Source organism: Galendromus occidentalis, unplaced genomic scaffold (assembly GCF_000255335.2).
Source record: "Galendromus occidentalis unplaced genomic scaffold, Mocc_1.1 scf7180000077284, whole genome shotgun sequence".
NCBI classification, from domain to species: Eukaryota; Metazoa; Arthropoda; class Arachnida; order Mesostigmata; family Phytoseiidae; genus Galendromus; species Galendromus occidentalis.
The window spans coordinates 705904-722837 of NW_003805272.1; the positions used below are offsets into that span (position 1 = coordinate 705904).

Sequence of the window (16934 nt, forward strand, 5' to 3'; positions counted from 1 at the left end):
ATTCGAAGCCCGGACATTCGTAGCTGAGCACAGGACATCCCCCAGCCCTGTAGTCTCGGACTCGTGTCTTTTGTTAGTACTCTACGAACCCTCTTTGAAGCAGGGTTTTTTGTCCTCAAGGGAATGTCTCCCTCCTCCACGAAATCGCACGTCGTTTCAAAAAGTTTCCGCATGTTTCTCCGCTTACTTACCATCAGGAGCATATCATCAATCATCAGCGAACAAAGAGCCCTAGCGAGAGCTATTGGCTCGGGATCTCATGGAGAGTACGCCGGTTTTCACCTTTCACGATCGATATCCGCGATTCTCTCTTTGTCTAGATATTACGCAGGTCAGCCTCGAGGCGGACCTCCAAAGGAGAGCCCGCATATTTTGACCTGGTAGATGATACCTAGCTTTCCTTCGACTCAGAAAAGCGACGATAAGCCAGGATTTTCTCTCTAACTGAATATCCGCGTAGCCGCATCATTTTCCACCATCAGGAACTTGTCTCTTCCCGAGAGCGGGGAGCCTCCCCCCGTTGTCCTTCCTAAATCCATCTGAGAGTCTGAACCCTGCTGACAGCTAGTGATATTCAGCGGAATCACAAGATGTGATTTCAAGGGGACCGCTTGATAGAAATCATTTTCCCACAGTGGAGCCTCGGTTGAATGCGTATTTTCCGCCGCCGAATGACTCTTCTCACGAACGGAGCTCCTGATTGGGTTTTTCTATCCCGGGGAGATACACGGACGGGAATAACTACCAAATTGAGGGAGTTCACGCGACTAAAACTTATCGCTGATTAATAAGTCAGAAATATTTAATTGTTCACTGGACGTGATTCTCTGAGGACGTTCATCGGAATCTCGGATCCTGAGGGGATAGATGATCTAGCTGCAAAGTAAGGAAGGAGCGACTCTGTCGAGACGTCGAGCGATGAGGTGAGGGTAACGAAATTCCACGAGAGATGGGCTTCACAGAGAATTAATTGCTATGATGAAGCTCTGCGATGTTTTTCTGTGGGCAGAAATCGCCTAGTCTCGGACTCTGTTTTTCTCGAAAAGCATGTCAATACCTCTGACACCGCTTCTAGTTCTGGGAAAGCTCCCGAATAACGTCATGTGACCACGGCCGTTGTCTTCATGCCAATTTCTGTCTTCGCTTCGATCTTGGAGCAGAATGCCCTCTGCAAGCAGCATTGGGAATTCCGGTGACACAACTGGATCGATTATTATCGGTAGATGTTGCTCTTGATGGTGATGCACGCAGAAACACTTCTCGATCTTGTGATGCTCATGATTCATGAGTAACATATTGCACAATTGATTGAATATAGTCCTGATTGTTTTATTCTCCATCGGCTCCATGGATATGAGCGTTGATTCGACCGCAATCGGCATCAACATGCAGAGCTCGCCTCACAGACGATGCCCCACGAGCTCTCGACAGAAAACGTGTGTCCTAGGAGCTGAGCAACTAAACGACACGCATTGTTTATGGGGCGGGAGCGAGTACGGATCCGAGTCCGGATACGCGATCGCAAATGTAATCATTCCCAAAGCGAAAAAAAAATACATCCGATGAGTTTGTAGAGAGGCGGAAATGACGTCTCTGGCGGAAAATTGTCACTCAACCCGAGCGAGATGCGCCCCGTAATGGTCGGGCGAGAACGTGCGATCAACGTCGAGCCGAGTCACTCTGTCCGATTCAGTGAGAACGTCTTCTGAACCTCTTCGAGTGCTCTTCGTTCGATAAGGCGAAATACATTGGAGTTCCCGCGATCCAGTGCATTAACTTGGAGTCAGTTATTCGGTTACTGCCGGCCGCTTGTGTAGACCGCTCGAGCGGAGATCGAGCTACGAGAGTTTCGGAATGGAATCTGAAACAACTTACGCGAGGTGAGCACAGACAAACTATAACCGCGTTTTACAAAGCCTCCGGTATCGCTTTACCCGGCTCCTATCGTTGCTTTCGTAATTATACAGGACTTGCGAATGGTACGCAAGTTCTCCCATCTTCTGAATATGCGTTGCGAGTCGCAATCCGAAAATTCTCTTGCTGGCGAAGGAGTCGCTCAGTAACGATCTCAGTGTCAACAACAACTTAGCTTGAAGCTTTTGTGCGGGGGAAAGTCCGTTTCTTTGCGCGGGAATGTCGTTAAACTTGCGCTGATCACCTGGCGGTCAAAAGTCATTCTCCGACGCTTACCCGGATTGAGTGACATTCTTCCCTCCCACAGTGTTTTTTCCGAGCCCAGATCCCTTCGGAGTTGTGTATTTTTTTCTTCGAATTACCCAACTGCCTTGCTTTCGGTCACTAATGAAGGCTGTTCAGAAGAAACAGACGAGCTCAGAGTCTCGATTAAGATTGTTTTTCCTCCCCAAAAAATCGGGCCATCAGAAATCGCTGAGGTCTGCTCCGAACTTGCTTACTGTATCGTGGCCTTCGACAACGGTCTACGGGCCCAGAAAGCTCTACATCGATCTGTCTGAACTGACATAGAATCTCTGCGAATTACGATTTTGAAGGAGGAATCTGTCGTCGACGAAGAGTCGTGAATGAATGTCAATCATTCATCGCCAATCCAGCGCATGTGTCTCGTTCTCCGCCGTTCTCACAACGCCGACCGTGGTCGACGTCGTCGTCATGCTAAAGGCGGAAGAGCGAACCTTGACTTTTGCTCACAGTATCCCCGTGACTCATTCAGTGAACGAGATACGATTTTTTCACGATGCAGCACTAGTTTCGGCTTCTTCGACTTCAAACAGGAGTGAAGAATCGAGTGAAAAAATTGGATCAGTCAATTTCTAGTCGAAACCTGTCGCTTGCGTGGTTTTCTTTCCGTCGAGAAAGCAGGAAATCTTGGGCTGTGGCTCAAGCGAAGAAATCACTTTCGAGTTATATACGACTTAAAATCCTCGTGATCTGAGTCAGAACATTTGATGGGACAATTCCGTGACAAACGCTCAGCTAATCACGATTTTCCTCGGAGTGATTTGAGTTTGCAGAATTCACCCGAGGAATACAGAATCACAAGCGTTTGAGAGACAATTGGAAACTCGCACGTCGCCTCTGGAGACGAGAGCGAGATCAATCCGTCGATTGCGCTTCTTCGGTGCACATCACGCGAAGAGTTCAATCATGCGAGAGCGGACGGAACATGGAAGTATTTCTGCTTCTGTAACTCTTAGTGGAAAAACTTGAGAATCGTGAGCGCCAACTTGGACAGCCTCGGACGGATTCTGCGAATCCTTCAACGCCCGACAATACTCCAATTATGCTATCTACTTCTGGGGCAGTAGTGATCCGAGGAGCTTTTCGGTCTCCACCTGGATAGAGGTTGCAGGGAAAGAAAACCCCTCAAACATCTTGACCCTCATGATCCGATTGTCTCTCATGCTTATGCGCTCGCGGAATTTCGCGAATGTTCTCCGCAGTCTGTTCAAATTTCGATCGCGTAAATATTTAGGAAGATCCAACACTTTCTTAGGAGCCGTCCCGCTCTCGTCTGATTCGGAGGCGTCATTCCGGGAATTCGCTCGCCAACCTGTTCTCGGACCGAGGAGAAGCTCCCTCGCTCGCTGGCGTTCTGGCAGTATGTCATGAGGCTCGAACTACAACACCGCCGCCGGTCTTGAGTTTCTGGTCTTTATAAACAGCATCAGCTGCCGCGAAGTGACGCACGTCGGTGCGGGCATTTACGTGACGTGTCACGAGCTTGCAATGTGATCGAAGAGACTCATTGCGGGCCCGGGACAGACCGAATGTTCTCGCTCGGACATCGAACTGCTCTCCACGAGTTCGAGCCGGACCACCGGAAACATTGAACATGGGTGGTCTCCATGTCACATCTGACATATCCGCGTGACCGCGACTGGAGCGAATTGCCGTGACTAGGGTTTTGGCCCTATGAACAATGAAGCGAACGAAACGATCAATTTCTCTAATAATTCGGGAAATCTTTGATTCTCTCATCGCTGAGGAAAAGCTCAAGAAACGTTTACGGGGATTCATTGAGGGTTGTATTTATTGTATGTATTTGGCGGCAAAATGGCAAAGCTAGCGGACTAACGCCGGAGCGACGCGCTGCATCAAAGTGCATCTTTCTGCCGACATCCCGAAAAGCCTCAATTTCCGTTCCCTGCATCACAACAAAAGCGAAAGAAAAATCGAATCGATCGCATCTCGTGTTTGCAGTCTGTACGACCTTTCGCCGATGACTCAACGCCGACCGCACCGCTTTCACTTTCGATCCGTCGACTTCGCGACTCACGAACAGCTGAATTTTGGAGGTTTCGGACTTGAATCGCGGCCGGTCCTTCCATTATTCATTCGATGTGGGAAAATTCAAGCGACCGTCTTTCCGGAGTCGCCTCAAAGACATGCTCGTGCGTCCAACACGCGAATAATGACAAGCCGTCTTCGTCGCATTAGGCTCCTCGGTAGCTCGCGGATGTTCGGTTGTTTCACGCTCGTCGAGCCGATTCCATGCATTCTCCTTCGGGTGGATGTTCGCTTCGACTGAGGCGGATCTCTGGGATCACGGAATTACTCGATGGGGACGGAAGCTTGTGCTTCGTCTCCCTACCTGACGGCACATTCTTCAGTCTATCATCGAACCCCCCTCCCCAGCAATTTCCGCCCCGGCGTTTCCCCTTGCCTGTAGGACGAAGATCACATTACGTACGAGAGTTCTCGGAGTGACACATAGTACACGGTCCTCTCCCAAGATGATCCATCGGGTCCTCGAGGGCGAGAGTAGGATCTTGGGAACCATATGAAAACAGTCGCAACTTCCAGTGGTAAGGGTAAGGGACTCAAAACCACGTGTTTCGCCTCCACTCAATGGCGAGGGTATATCTAGAAAAGCAAGCACTCGTAGCTGTAGGACCGTATAGCTGCTAGTCGGTATTGTCAGTCATAAAATTCAAGTTCCCAAGGAGGTTCGAGCCCGGAGGTCACTCGATAAGCAACGGAGTGCCCGGATCCCTTCAAATTGGCTTTTACAAATTGTGGATTCCCGTTCATATTCGTAGCTCCCTGGTGTGATTCGGATATTAGGATTTCTCATCGGAGTGCGACATGGCTCAGAGAGTCAGGTAAGACTTCGAGTATATCGCCCAAGTTGCGGATGACAGTGCTAGGGAGACGAACTCGCCTCATTTTCGGAAATGACTGAAGAGAGAGCGGCCGAGGCTCTTTTTTGGTCACCTTGAATCAGAAGTCCAAGGAGTAATTTTCGTTCTGTGCTGGCTCCCTATCTCGAGCTCATAAGGTGAAAGTGGCAGACAACGACATCTCGTAGAAGCGCGATCGCCCGCACAATCGGCCGCGACTTTCCGAGTGCACCGATCAGCTTCGGATAGCGCCCTGCTCATATGTACTCCTCGAATCACTCAAAATCCGAATTAGCGACCAGCGGTTACGAGATTCGATAATTGTGCTTCGAGGGCATCTTCGCTCGCTACTCCGCTCCGCTCCCAATTATGTATTTTATTCATCCCCTCGATCACTTCCGTTCGCACTCATGTGGCCTCGATCCCGAGTAGGGGTGATAGATTCGAAGACCGATCTTGTCATTGCCGCTCTCGGTGCACAGAGTTTGCACCCCTCAGCTCACTCCCCTTCCCCCTCTATCTTCTGAATAGCGGTCCGAGTAAAGAGGAATCCCAGAAAGGCTCTAGAAGGGACTCCGAAATAAGTTTCTCTCAACACCCGTTCAGTTTGTGACGCGACCCCAATTCACAGGAGTCGTCGAAGCTGAGCACATTAGTTGACGAGTCAAGACCTTGAATGTCAAATTGAGCGTTACGTCATCTCTTTCCATCTTGGAAGGAGAGCAACGAAACAAGGGGAGAAAAAGAGCGAGAAGGCTCCACGAGGCCGGAAATGACAGTGGATGCGAAAGTCAAGAGGGAGCTAACAAACACAGCGCTTGTCATCGTCAGACACGACTTGACGCTCGAGTGGGACGTCCCGTTTATAGCTTTCCACAACTCGTCCCCCCATCGATCGCCACGGTATACCTTCTCTGATGAGTCAGCTTCCGAATAAATCCAGAAAATTCGACCAGAGGCGATCGATCGCAAGACCCCCGCGATGATTGAGGAGCTTAACGGCTCTCTTCTGGACGATCGTCAGCGAAGTTCGGAGCGATCAATCTGACAGCGAGAATTGTTAGCTTCTTCATTGGCCAGGGAACTCCTCCATGCGAGAGCGGTTCAGTTCGGATCGCCGAATTCAGCGCAAACGACAAGTATGTAGTACATTCGCGGCCATTTCGAGCGATTGACGGCGGATCGAAGGGCAAAATGAAGAGCGAAGCTTCAAAATGCCAAAAGTTATTCAACGGAACGATATTTGTTTCACTGTAGTAGCTCAGTCAATTCCGGTGATGCTTGCGAAACTTTTGACGGACGTAAAGCTGCGGCGTGTATCGCCACCCGAAGGGCCAGCCAGCCAGTCAGTCAGTCACTCAACGAACGAGCGAGCGGGCGTACAGGCCAGCAGGCAAACAGGCAGATGAAAAGGCTGGCAAACAGGCAAACACGAGAACCCCGTTGATCTTCGCAATGACGTCGTACCCAAGTGTTCTACGCTACCGAGCGGCCGCACGGACTCCGCGATGTTGCCTCCGAAGTGGTGTCAAGCTCTCAATCGCAGTCATGTCGCAATTTCGCAATTTTCTTCCTGTGATAATACTCCGCGTGTGCGGACTCGAAACCGGAATGCTGCTCACGGTAGGCAGGAAGCGAAACGATGGACGATTCCGATTCTCGCCCGGGGATAGTTCCCGTCATTACGGAAAACGATAACAGCGTTTCTGGGAAACATTGCCGGGAAGCTCGAAATCAGGGAGAGTCCGCAGTTCGCTCCTGTTCCTCTTGAGGATTACGCTCCTTCGGCGGACGTTCGACTCGTTCCTTTCGTACCGCAAGCTGCGGTATCAATTATAATACTATATTTGTTTCCGATCCGCGGAGAACGCCTGGAATACACACACATGCACGCACAGTTACACTTACGCGTGGGAAGCAGGGGACACAGCGCATAAGATGGAGAAAAAACGTAAGAGGGAAATACTCCTCATGTGTTTTGACAACTTCAACGTTAACGTCGCGCTACCGGCTGACGCATCTTGGAAAGACATGAGGACGGAATGCTACGCATGCTTCGGAGGCAAACTCTTTTTTCCAACACCAATTCTGGTTTCCCGGATCATATGCCCGAAAATTATCGCCGGCCGAAAGTGCTCCTGGGCGGATTCGGACCTGCTGCTCGGTAGATATCATACTTCGCGGTATCGCCGCTTCTCAGAAGTCGGACCATTCGGATGAAGTCACAAGATTGTACTGAATGAGAGCGAAGATTTCAGGGGAGAGCGTCGAAAAATATCCAGCAAACTCATTTTCAAAATGTCAGATCCGTCGGACTAGAATTTTATGAAATAGACCTTTCGAAATGGAGGAAAGTCCGAACGCCGTCGATACCGGTCGACATGTACTCAACGGAACGTACGTTCGCGGTCGGTCGATGAGTCGACCGGCGTTGCCGACTGGACGTCGATAAGTCACTTCAAGGGTCCGCGGGGCTGTCAGAATAGGAACGCTCAAATTGCGGCTGGGTGGATGCATCCATCCATTCATCTACCGGGATTCCGATTTGAATGAAAGAGGGGCCGGTCTACGGCTGACGCTGAATTGATCCGAACAGATTTGATCCTTGGATTGTGGACATAGCGTGAGGAAACTTCAGAGTTGGAGAAAGAAGCAGAAGAAAATTCCACTCTGGACGGGGAATGGAAGCTGCTCCGCTCAATCACAATCGGGGACAAGGAGTGACGACGGCGACCGCCGACATCTGGTTGTCTTCCGACGAAAATCCTTTGAAAACTCATCCGCTGTTATAGGTATTTTCATCGTTCTCTCGCTATTCTCTCCCGCGCCTGAAGGACCTTGACAATACTTTGACTATGCTCTTTTGCAACTCCAATGACGTTGTTGTTTTCTTAGAAAATCGAGTGGCCTCTTCTTTGTTTGGCCGAACTTGCGAAGTGGATTTTCGAATGTGGGATTTTGACGTTGCTGACAGTTGCGATTCCCGGATTCCATTTCCGGAACAGGATCTTCGCCGCTGCCGGGAGATTGATTCATTGACAGTGGCCGCCCGCTAAATATTTGTGCTAGTCCACGCATGTTCTCCAAGTGATTGCGAAGCTCACTAGATTTCTGTCAGTATGCTCAATCAGAGCATCAATCAGAGCCAGATGATTCGCTTGAGCGTTCTGAGTCCTCCCGATCGCAGAAGCCAGTCAGTCCTCTGGAGGGACGAATTCGTTCCGTGCGAGCGCATCCAGTCAATCGGAATGTATGCTCGTCCTTGGGGGAAGAATGGGCGAGCTTTGCACCGAGGTCGTTCCGTCGCTGGAGAGTACGAGCGTCCATATTTCCCTAATCGGAGTACGCGCTCCTGCTGAAATCTTTTCTTGGCCGCTAAGCAGATCACTTGATTCGATCACGACATATCCGTGGACATTTCCACCGGATGACACGAGCGAGGAAGCAATCAAGCTCTACCCTGAGGTTTCTAGCGTGCCTCCGCTACTCCCAACGTCTTCGCAATCTTTCATTTATCCACGATTCCATTACTCCGAGAATCGCCACAAGCTTAGGTGAACGACTTGAGCCTGATGGAGATATCAGCCGGCGGCACTCGTGGTCTGAATTTCAGTCTTCGATACTGACCGCAGGTTAATGAGCTATCTTCCCTTCCAGGACGAAGACGGTCCAAGAGGAGAGCTTCCCGGAAAAGACTCTGAAATACTCAGCAGTGAAATCCTCCTCACCGCACGACATGGACGAAATAGAGGTGACTCTCAATCTGTTAGAAAAGTAGGGCCCTTCAGAAAGATGACTCTGATCCGATTACTCATTTTCGATTCAATCGTCAGGCCCAGAAGATGGGGGAGCGCGTGGAGTACATGCTCCGAGAGGGTCTGGAGAAGCTCGAAGAGTTGTGGGCCTCGACCGGCATCACGACAGCGAAGCTCAGGGATCTGCTATTCATAAACATCTTGAAGGTAGACGTCGATCTCTCTAGCGTTGGAATGAATTCTCCTGATTCCCCTGATATCTAAAACATCGTAGCGTTGACCCGTGCCGAGCTCGGTGTAGGCGGACAGGTCTCTCAGAAGCTTGAGCTTGCCGACCTCGGTTCGGAGAAACATGGCTACAGATTCGAGCGCGAGTATTTTCTGCTTGAGGTGCTTCCACTAATTCTTGTTCTCTTTCGCATCAAGGTCGGCCTGCTTCACGCGTGTGCATTATACGGAATCCTGTACCTCCCGTACATGAAATGGCAAACGGCAGCATGGAGTAAGTTACTATCGCAGTTTCTTTTCTTTTCGATTTTGTTGCGGATAGCCGGCGATTTGCGAATCCCTCATCCCATTGAAGGAGTCTCCCAGAAAAAAGTAGCACCTCATAAAAGCGAAACAACATTGCCAAATCATTATGGAATAGCTGTTTTTTCGCGCTTCCGACAGGCGTGTTCCACATGGACATGCTTCACTTTAGCCTCCGAGTTGAACTTGCGCCTCGAAGGTTCCCTCTCGGATGGCGGTGGCGAATTCTATCTGTCCCGAAGACCGATGCCCACTCCCCCATCTTTTCTGAAGGCTTGCAGCGCTCTGCTCGCTCGTCATATTTGTTCATCATACCCGGTGGCTGTCTCCCATTGACGCGAAACGTCAGCCTTGTGATAAAAATTCGTTTTTCGCGAAACTGATGCAAACGCTGTCGGATGGGACCGGAAGAATGCTGTCGAACCGATGGTTGTTCTCTCTGATGAACATCGTCGCTGTAATCACTCTTGTCCAAGACATCATTTTCCGCTTGAACGCGCGTCCCCCTGGGAATTTCACTGCGTCAATTTCTGTCCGGCGAGATTCCGATGACGTGAGAAACGGCACGCGTAGAACAGTTACAAGTACCGTACCGTAATGGGGAAAACGCTCAGTTCTGATTGAGTGCTGCCGAAAAAAAAGTGATTCCGTTGCTCGCAGAAATTCACGATCCGGGGTGAATTCTTGGTGAGATGAACGTCTGGAATGGGTCGGCTCCACAGAAAATCGTCGGAAGTGCGCTGGTCCCAACGATTTTCCGAGCAAATCCACGGCTGTCCGCCGCGAGGAAGAACCGGCTTCGAGTCTCGTTGCGAGAGTACCCCGCGCCGACGAACTCCGCCGGACAGCTCTCCAGGAGCAATCTGTCCCGATCCCGTCGCGAGATAGGCCCAATGCGGTCCAAACCTCGCGGTTCCGATCGGGACTCGGAACCCACATCGGTCACGGCAATCGGAATTCTATCGATCATTAGCGGAAAACTGGATGCCACGGACTTTCTCGAGAAGCTTGGCACTTCAGTTTGACGATGAATTCTCCAAGCCGAACGTATGAGTCGGATTTTGAAATCCTTCTGCAGACTTTCGTCAGTCGCCTGCCCGGACTTGTTGTCTGTACTTGTGAAGTGTGGAAGAAGCACTTTCGGAAAACAGCGAGACACCCCAATGGAATAGCGTCAACAGCAAATCGTCTGACTGAATACAAAGCTCTCCGGAATCCGGCGGCTCCTTCGACGTCCCAGCGGAAGTGTGACTAGTTGTCTTACAGGAAGCTGATGGATTATCTGATCGAAGAGCTGAGGGATGATTCTATGGGTTTGTTAAAGGGTCGCTTATTTGAAGGATTGCCGGTTACGCTTCGCGTGGATCTTGGCTCAACGGTCGAATTTTCGGTGCAAGTGCACTGCGTAGCTGTCTTCCGATCTTTGATGTCTACGAAAGCGGGCGTAATGTCAGTGACACCATCCGTAGTCTATGAATATACGGGAACCCTCTCGCGGAGCCCCACGACAGCCGTGAGCCTCGACATTGAAATCCTCTGGGAGCTATGGACTCCCCCTTCAAGCGCCGGGGAGGGAGTTCTCCACACATCCGCAACCGCATTCATGAATTTCACTGATGTCGATCCGCTGTGCATTTCTCATTTCCAACGCCCGAAGCAAACGAGCCGAAAAAGCGATTCTTCCAACGAAAGAGCTTCGTTGCATGCTCTGTCGGAAGCGTCTTTCGTCGTGTGACGTGGATTGGCTGAGTCATGGACGTCTTTCGAAGAAGCTATAACCGACCGAAAGAATTTCTGAGCTATCAAGCGCTCACGTAACGCTCCCACCGGAAACGAAGGTCGCTCAGAAAAAACCGATCGGCACTAAACTGACTGAGCGAGCTGGAGATAATCGGGAGGTTGCTCTCCAAATTGGCTCGAAATATCCCTCGCAATTGCTCTTCTTGCACGTTGCTGCGATTCCTCCCTCACAAATCTCATCTGGATTCCTGTCATCGGATGAATTTCTCCTGACCGCAGACCTTAGTTGTCGGCGGAAAATGACGAACCGATCTCAGTGCGGTACCCACGGACAACGGGGGTAATTTTCCGGGAGAAGCTACTCCTTGCTTGATTTCGCTATATCTGGAGGCGATGCTCGAAGTTGGAAGAGCGTCATTGTGAGTTATGGAATCAAATGCGCACCTTTCCGGGCGAAATGATTGGGATTCTCTCGACGTCCCATAGAGCTGCGTCCTCCTTTTGTTGTTCGCTTACGGGAAGCTGGACCGGCGGGAGCTTGTCAATCCGCAAACAGAGTCGGGAGTTATCGACACCGAAAAACGGGTCAAGAATCAAAGGTCGAGTGATGTCAACACGAAATCATCAGGCATTGCTTTAACGCGTTCCGCGAATTTTCGTTGAAGTTTTTGACTCTTGAATGCGCTTGTCTTCGGGGGCGTTCACTCCATTCAAAATCAAACCTTGAGCTTGTCTTATTCGATCAAGCTTGCCAAGATTTCGATTTCATTCTATCAAAAGTGACAAGAATCCGATAATTCTTCATTCCGGATTGATCGAATCAGTATCGCTGATCCGCGCTGCCCGACTCGCGCTGGGACCTGTCAAATTTTGCCGAATCCGGACAGCTCGGCTGCGAGAAGAAGGACAGGAGACACTGTGATTGGGAAAAGCCAACGTGATTACGAGAAAAAAAATGGAAAAAAAACAGTTGTGGTCAGAGGATTCCCCCATGGCTTGTTGACACTGTTCGGAAGCAATCAAAACGAGCAGCTTCTTGATTGCTTTCGGTCATAAAAAATTGTTTGGAGAAAGACCTGTGAAGAAAGCTCGACTCCCACCTCGACCGTCACCAATGGGCGTGTATAAGCGCATAAGCGCTTGTGAAGTTCGATTTTCCTCTGAAGAGCCCGGAAAACGAATTATCCGGCAATTGGGTGGGTCGGCATCACGCGCCTGATTGATTGCTGAGGAATACCGCGGAGAAGATCGTCGTTAGGGCTCCTGTGGTGTCGCGCTCTTTAGGTGGGTTCGGTGCCTTTGGTGGGTCGATCGTCAATGACTGTCATCCACCCATCCATCCAGGATCGCTGCGAGATAAGCGAGTAAGCACTTATCCGCTCCGCATCCCCCTTGCGATTCGCCCCACTGAAATAGACGGAACACTATGAGTCCCTGAGACCCAGATCCCCGAGAGGATCAAAAGTTTGACTCATTCGCGCACTTTAATGGGGGTCCTTCACTCGGCAAGTGGGAAACCTGGCGGTCGCTCGATTTGTTGATTCGTCCTTTCGTCTGTCTACCGGTTTCCTTTTTCTTGCTCAACGCTCATGTCGTTGATTCGACGAAACGAGTATTCGCGGGGGTTCAAGTTCGATCCGAGCAGCTATCTGATGGCTCAACCCATCGTTCGCCATTTGACTCTTATTCCCACTCAATCATCGGTAGCCAATCCTGGGAATTCGATGGAGAATTCACTCGACAGCGATGGACTCTTGGTCTACCAAGGGTGCACAAGGGAAGAATCGACATTGAGAAAATAAGCACCGTGCGACTCGAATTTGATTCATGTACCACCGTCGGGAGGCGGTCTCAAGCAGCAACGATTCCGGTCAAAGCCCGTAGCTCCATTGCGTCGTTGACGGCAATTCTCAATATGTATTTCGACTCCGCAGCTTTCTACTACCTGTGTGTTTCGGGTTTGTCAGTAACAGCCGGAGCTCATCGACTCTGGTGCCACAGGTCATACAAAGCGAAGTTGCCGCTGAGGATCTTCCTCATGCTGGCTAATTGCTGTGTTGCTCAAAATGATCTCTATGATTGGGTGCGGTAAGTACTGTGAAAGTCGCGCTTCCTCGATACTCAATTTTCCCCGAATGAAGTCTGGATTCCGAGAGCAGGGATGAGGAGAAATTGATTGGAGGTGGGTACTCTGAACGGTTTCAGGGATCACCGTGTACATCACAAGTTCTCGGATACCGACGCGGATCCTCACAACATAACTCGCGGCCTTTTCTTCTCGCACGTCGGGTGGCTTTTCATCAAAAAGCATCCAGAGGTTCGTTTGATCTAGTTCGCGCGAAATGCAACTTCGAGACCGGTTCCTGATCGATCCCGCTCGATTCGACTCGTGTCGTCTAAACATGCTCACTGAATATCTTCTCATCAGGTGACCGCAAAAGGCTCCAAGATCGATTGCGATGATGTCCGCAACGACCCGGTCGTAGCTTTCCAAATCAGGTGACTAGGCTCCACCCATTGCAACCCTACAATTTTGAAATCCTCGAGCTCCGAAGGTTAAGAGGAAGGTCTGACAATTCGAATCTTCGCCAGGTATTACATTCTTCTCACCTTGGCATTCGCTTTCGTGATCCCAACCGTGGTTCCCGTCTACTTCTGGGGCGAGTCCCTTGCTACTGCTTTCTTCGTGTCCACCATGCTGCGACTCGTGAGTCTCTTCTCCGACCGTAATCTGCCGATCCTATTGGATCTGAACCTTTCGTTCTGGCGCTTGGAGCCGTCGACAATATGGAGTCCTCAATTTGAATCTACGCATTCACAGGTCGTGCAACTGAACGTCACGTGGTCCGTAAACTCATTCGCTCACTACTTCGGAGACAAGCCCTTCGATGATTCGATCTGGCCGACGGAGACCAAATTCGTGGCCTTCGCAGCCGCCGGAGAGGGATGGCATAACTATCATCATACGTTCCCCCACGACTACGCGTGCTCCGAGCTCGGATGGTTGGTCTCATTCCAATCGGGGGATATTTCCATAAGGCTCACGATCCGCCCCAGGATCGTGGGAGTGGCGGGAAGGCGATTCCCCATCGGATCGGGGAAGGCGTGAGCGAGGGCTCGTAAGAACAGGACGACTTCGGCAACTGACTTCTGTCTTATTTCAGGTATTTGAACGCCACCAAGATGTTCATCGACACGATGTGGTTATTCGGTCAAGCCTATGACTGCAAACAGGTGAGTTGAGAAAGCTCTGTGGAGAGAGAAACGCCCTGGGAGGGGCTAGAGGGGTCGGTGTACAGAATGGATTTAGGATGAAACACTCCGCATTGTAGGTCACGCAAGAAACCATGGACTCCGTCAAGCATCGCAGTGGAGACGGCACTCGCAGGAACGAGAGCCCTCCCTTCGCGTACTAAAACAGGACGGAGCTGAACCTCAGGACGCTACAGGGTCTCACGCTCAAAAACTTCACGTAATATCCACGTCTAATCTTCCATGTGGTGTCTGGGCACCTAACGCTGTGTGTGGCTGACGGGGGGAATTTCGTGACCGAATCTTCGTGAAATTTGATTTCTGTGGCACTCTCTGTGGTTCTCGTCCGCTTAGTCAATTCTTAGTCCGTCGTATTGTTTTGTAACTCTCCGTTGTGCTGGCATGTCGTCGAAGTGAATTATTTAAAGACTTCTATCACTCTTCCGGTTGTTTCAGAAGAGCGTTGTTCAATTTATAGAAATGAACTCGTCGTACTCGAGTCAGATTTACAGCTTTCTAGGGAAATCCGAGTCGCAGGGGAGCGACTCGTTCCTCGATTTTCCGAGTGGCGCCGATCACGAGTCGATCCGTTCAATGAGTCACAGCAAGTCGGACGATTATTCTCTAGCCGCCGATTTAAGACTGATTCTCGAGGCGCACAACGAACGATGTACGAGAAAGAGGTCTCGTCGAGAATATCGCCGACCAGCCCTTTTTTCGACCCTGTCGATCCCTGGGAAATCTAAGATGAGCTCGCGATATCCACACATGTGCGAGGGCGGTTGCCCGCCCTTCTCGACGATTAGAATTCGATCAGTTCTGGAAAGAGAAGGGGGGACGAATCGCAATTCGCGTTCCGAGGCATTACATGACTGCGCTCACTCATGTCAACATCGAGCGGGAGGGAATCTTCGGAATGCCTCTGCTCGTCGAGGATCGAGTTACGCTGGACCGCAAATCCCGTTTCCCGATCGCGGAGGGTCACCCGGGGCTTCTCGTGACGCCCACACCTACGGAGGAGCTCAAACGCAGTTGGATGCGCAGGAGGGTGACGCTGGAGAATCAACGCTTATATTCAATCAATTTTCGTTTTTCTTATATATATCGAGTATATCCAAAACGATGCGAAATCGGATGAGAATTGAGCAGCAATAAAGGCGTTTATTGATTTCGATGATCATATCGAAGAGAGTCTTTCTTCAATACTTCTGCCGATTCGGCGATCAGATCCCAAACTAGGGAATTCGGATGGACATGCGGAGGAATGGAAACCGAACTGACGGCATTGTTGGCGGGACCATCAGGGTTGAATGTATTGCCCATAGTCGAAGAGTCTCAATTATGAGGTCTCGATTGCGGATACGGATGATGGCTGATGAAATGAGGTGAGCCATCGTCTGTCCACAGATCTAGAATTATTTGAGTCCTGAAAACTGAACCGACTGAAGCCAAAATCGTCGCTGATTCAATGGGCGGATAGCGGGAGATCTTCCCCAGTCGCGTCGGAAAGAGAAGCTCGAACACACAGAATACACAGACTGGAGATGGGAAGATGGATGTGCGGTTCTATTCTTTCCGGGAAAAAGAGAGTTTCCTCGTGCTAATCAGGTCAAGGATTCAGTCCACAAGACCAGGCCACTGATTTTGGTTCCGGCTGCAGATGAGTCTCGGCCAGATTCGCTTTTTCGATTCCGCTCTTCTACCGGACTAGGCGAGAAACCCTGAACTCGAGAATTCTGCAAACGTCTCGGATCGGTGGCGTCCCGATCCCCGACGGGTTCTCCCTTGTGTTTTCGGCGAGGTGTCACGATACCGCTATTTCTGGATTTCACGCTGGACAGCACGCTGGTCCGACTTGACACAAAGAGATTGTTACTTCCAGATGATGTTTCTGTCGACTGAACGTACGAAAGTATCCCGGCGGATCATATATACGCTTCTCCCCTCGACTTCTGAATGGATGGTTCCGATTCCTGGCGCTCACACTTCCGTGAAATTAAGCTAAAGGTCAGCTTCGATGGAATTTCCGCTGTCGGACACGGGATATCCGGAAATCTTCAGAAGCTATGGCAAAAAACGACGATTGGCATGAGAAGCGTGATCCAATGGAAGGATCTCATTCCGACAGTTTTATTTTAATTGTACGATATTCGAGTCTGCGCTCGGCGTTCAACATTGCAAAATTATAAGCTCATTCGGAATGTACCCGACGAATATCGCCTAGCGTCGTGCGAGTAGACTTCTCATATGTCGCCCTGGGGTCACAGATGAGGATATTGGAATTAAGAGTAAAATAAGTAGTTCATTCCTGTCTCGAGAGTTGTTCATCATCACCTCTCGCGACAAGGTCACGACTAGTGGGAGACCCCCGGAGTTTCGCTGTTTCGGACCGTCTCCTCTGAAGGGAGGGGGAAGAGATCTTCTGGCACGAAACACCATGAGGAAGAATCCGATTTCCTGACAAAACACACACACGTTCATGAGATACAAGGTTGCGACCGTTTTCATAAGTGGAACATGGAAGGAGCCCCAATAGTGCTCAATCTGGTCTGACGCA

At 50.3% G+C, this 16934-nt stretch overlaps 1 protein-coding gene across 1 annotated transcript; it reads left to right on the forward strand.

Moving 5' to 3' along the window:
* Window positions 1-4874: 4874 nt before the first annotated feature.
* Window positions 4875-15450, forward strand: LOC100908502 (stearoyl-CoA desaturase 5). The gene is made up of 11 exons (XM_003742086.2): window positions 4875-5081; window positions 8757-8850; window positions 8933-9061; window positions 9281-9356; window positions 13060-13213; window positions 13331-13442; window positions 13554-13624; window positions 13718-13832; window positions 13947-14128; window positions 14290-14359; window positions 14458-15450. The coding sequence occupies exons 1-11, from the start codon at window positions 5065-5067 to the stop codon at window positions 14539-14541; spliced, it is 1104 nt and encodes a 367-aa protein (XP_003742134.1). The 5' UTR covers window positions 4875-5064; the 3' UTR covers window positions 14542-15450.
* The last annotated feature ends 1484 nt before the right edge of the window (window positions 15451-16934 follow it).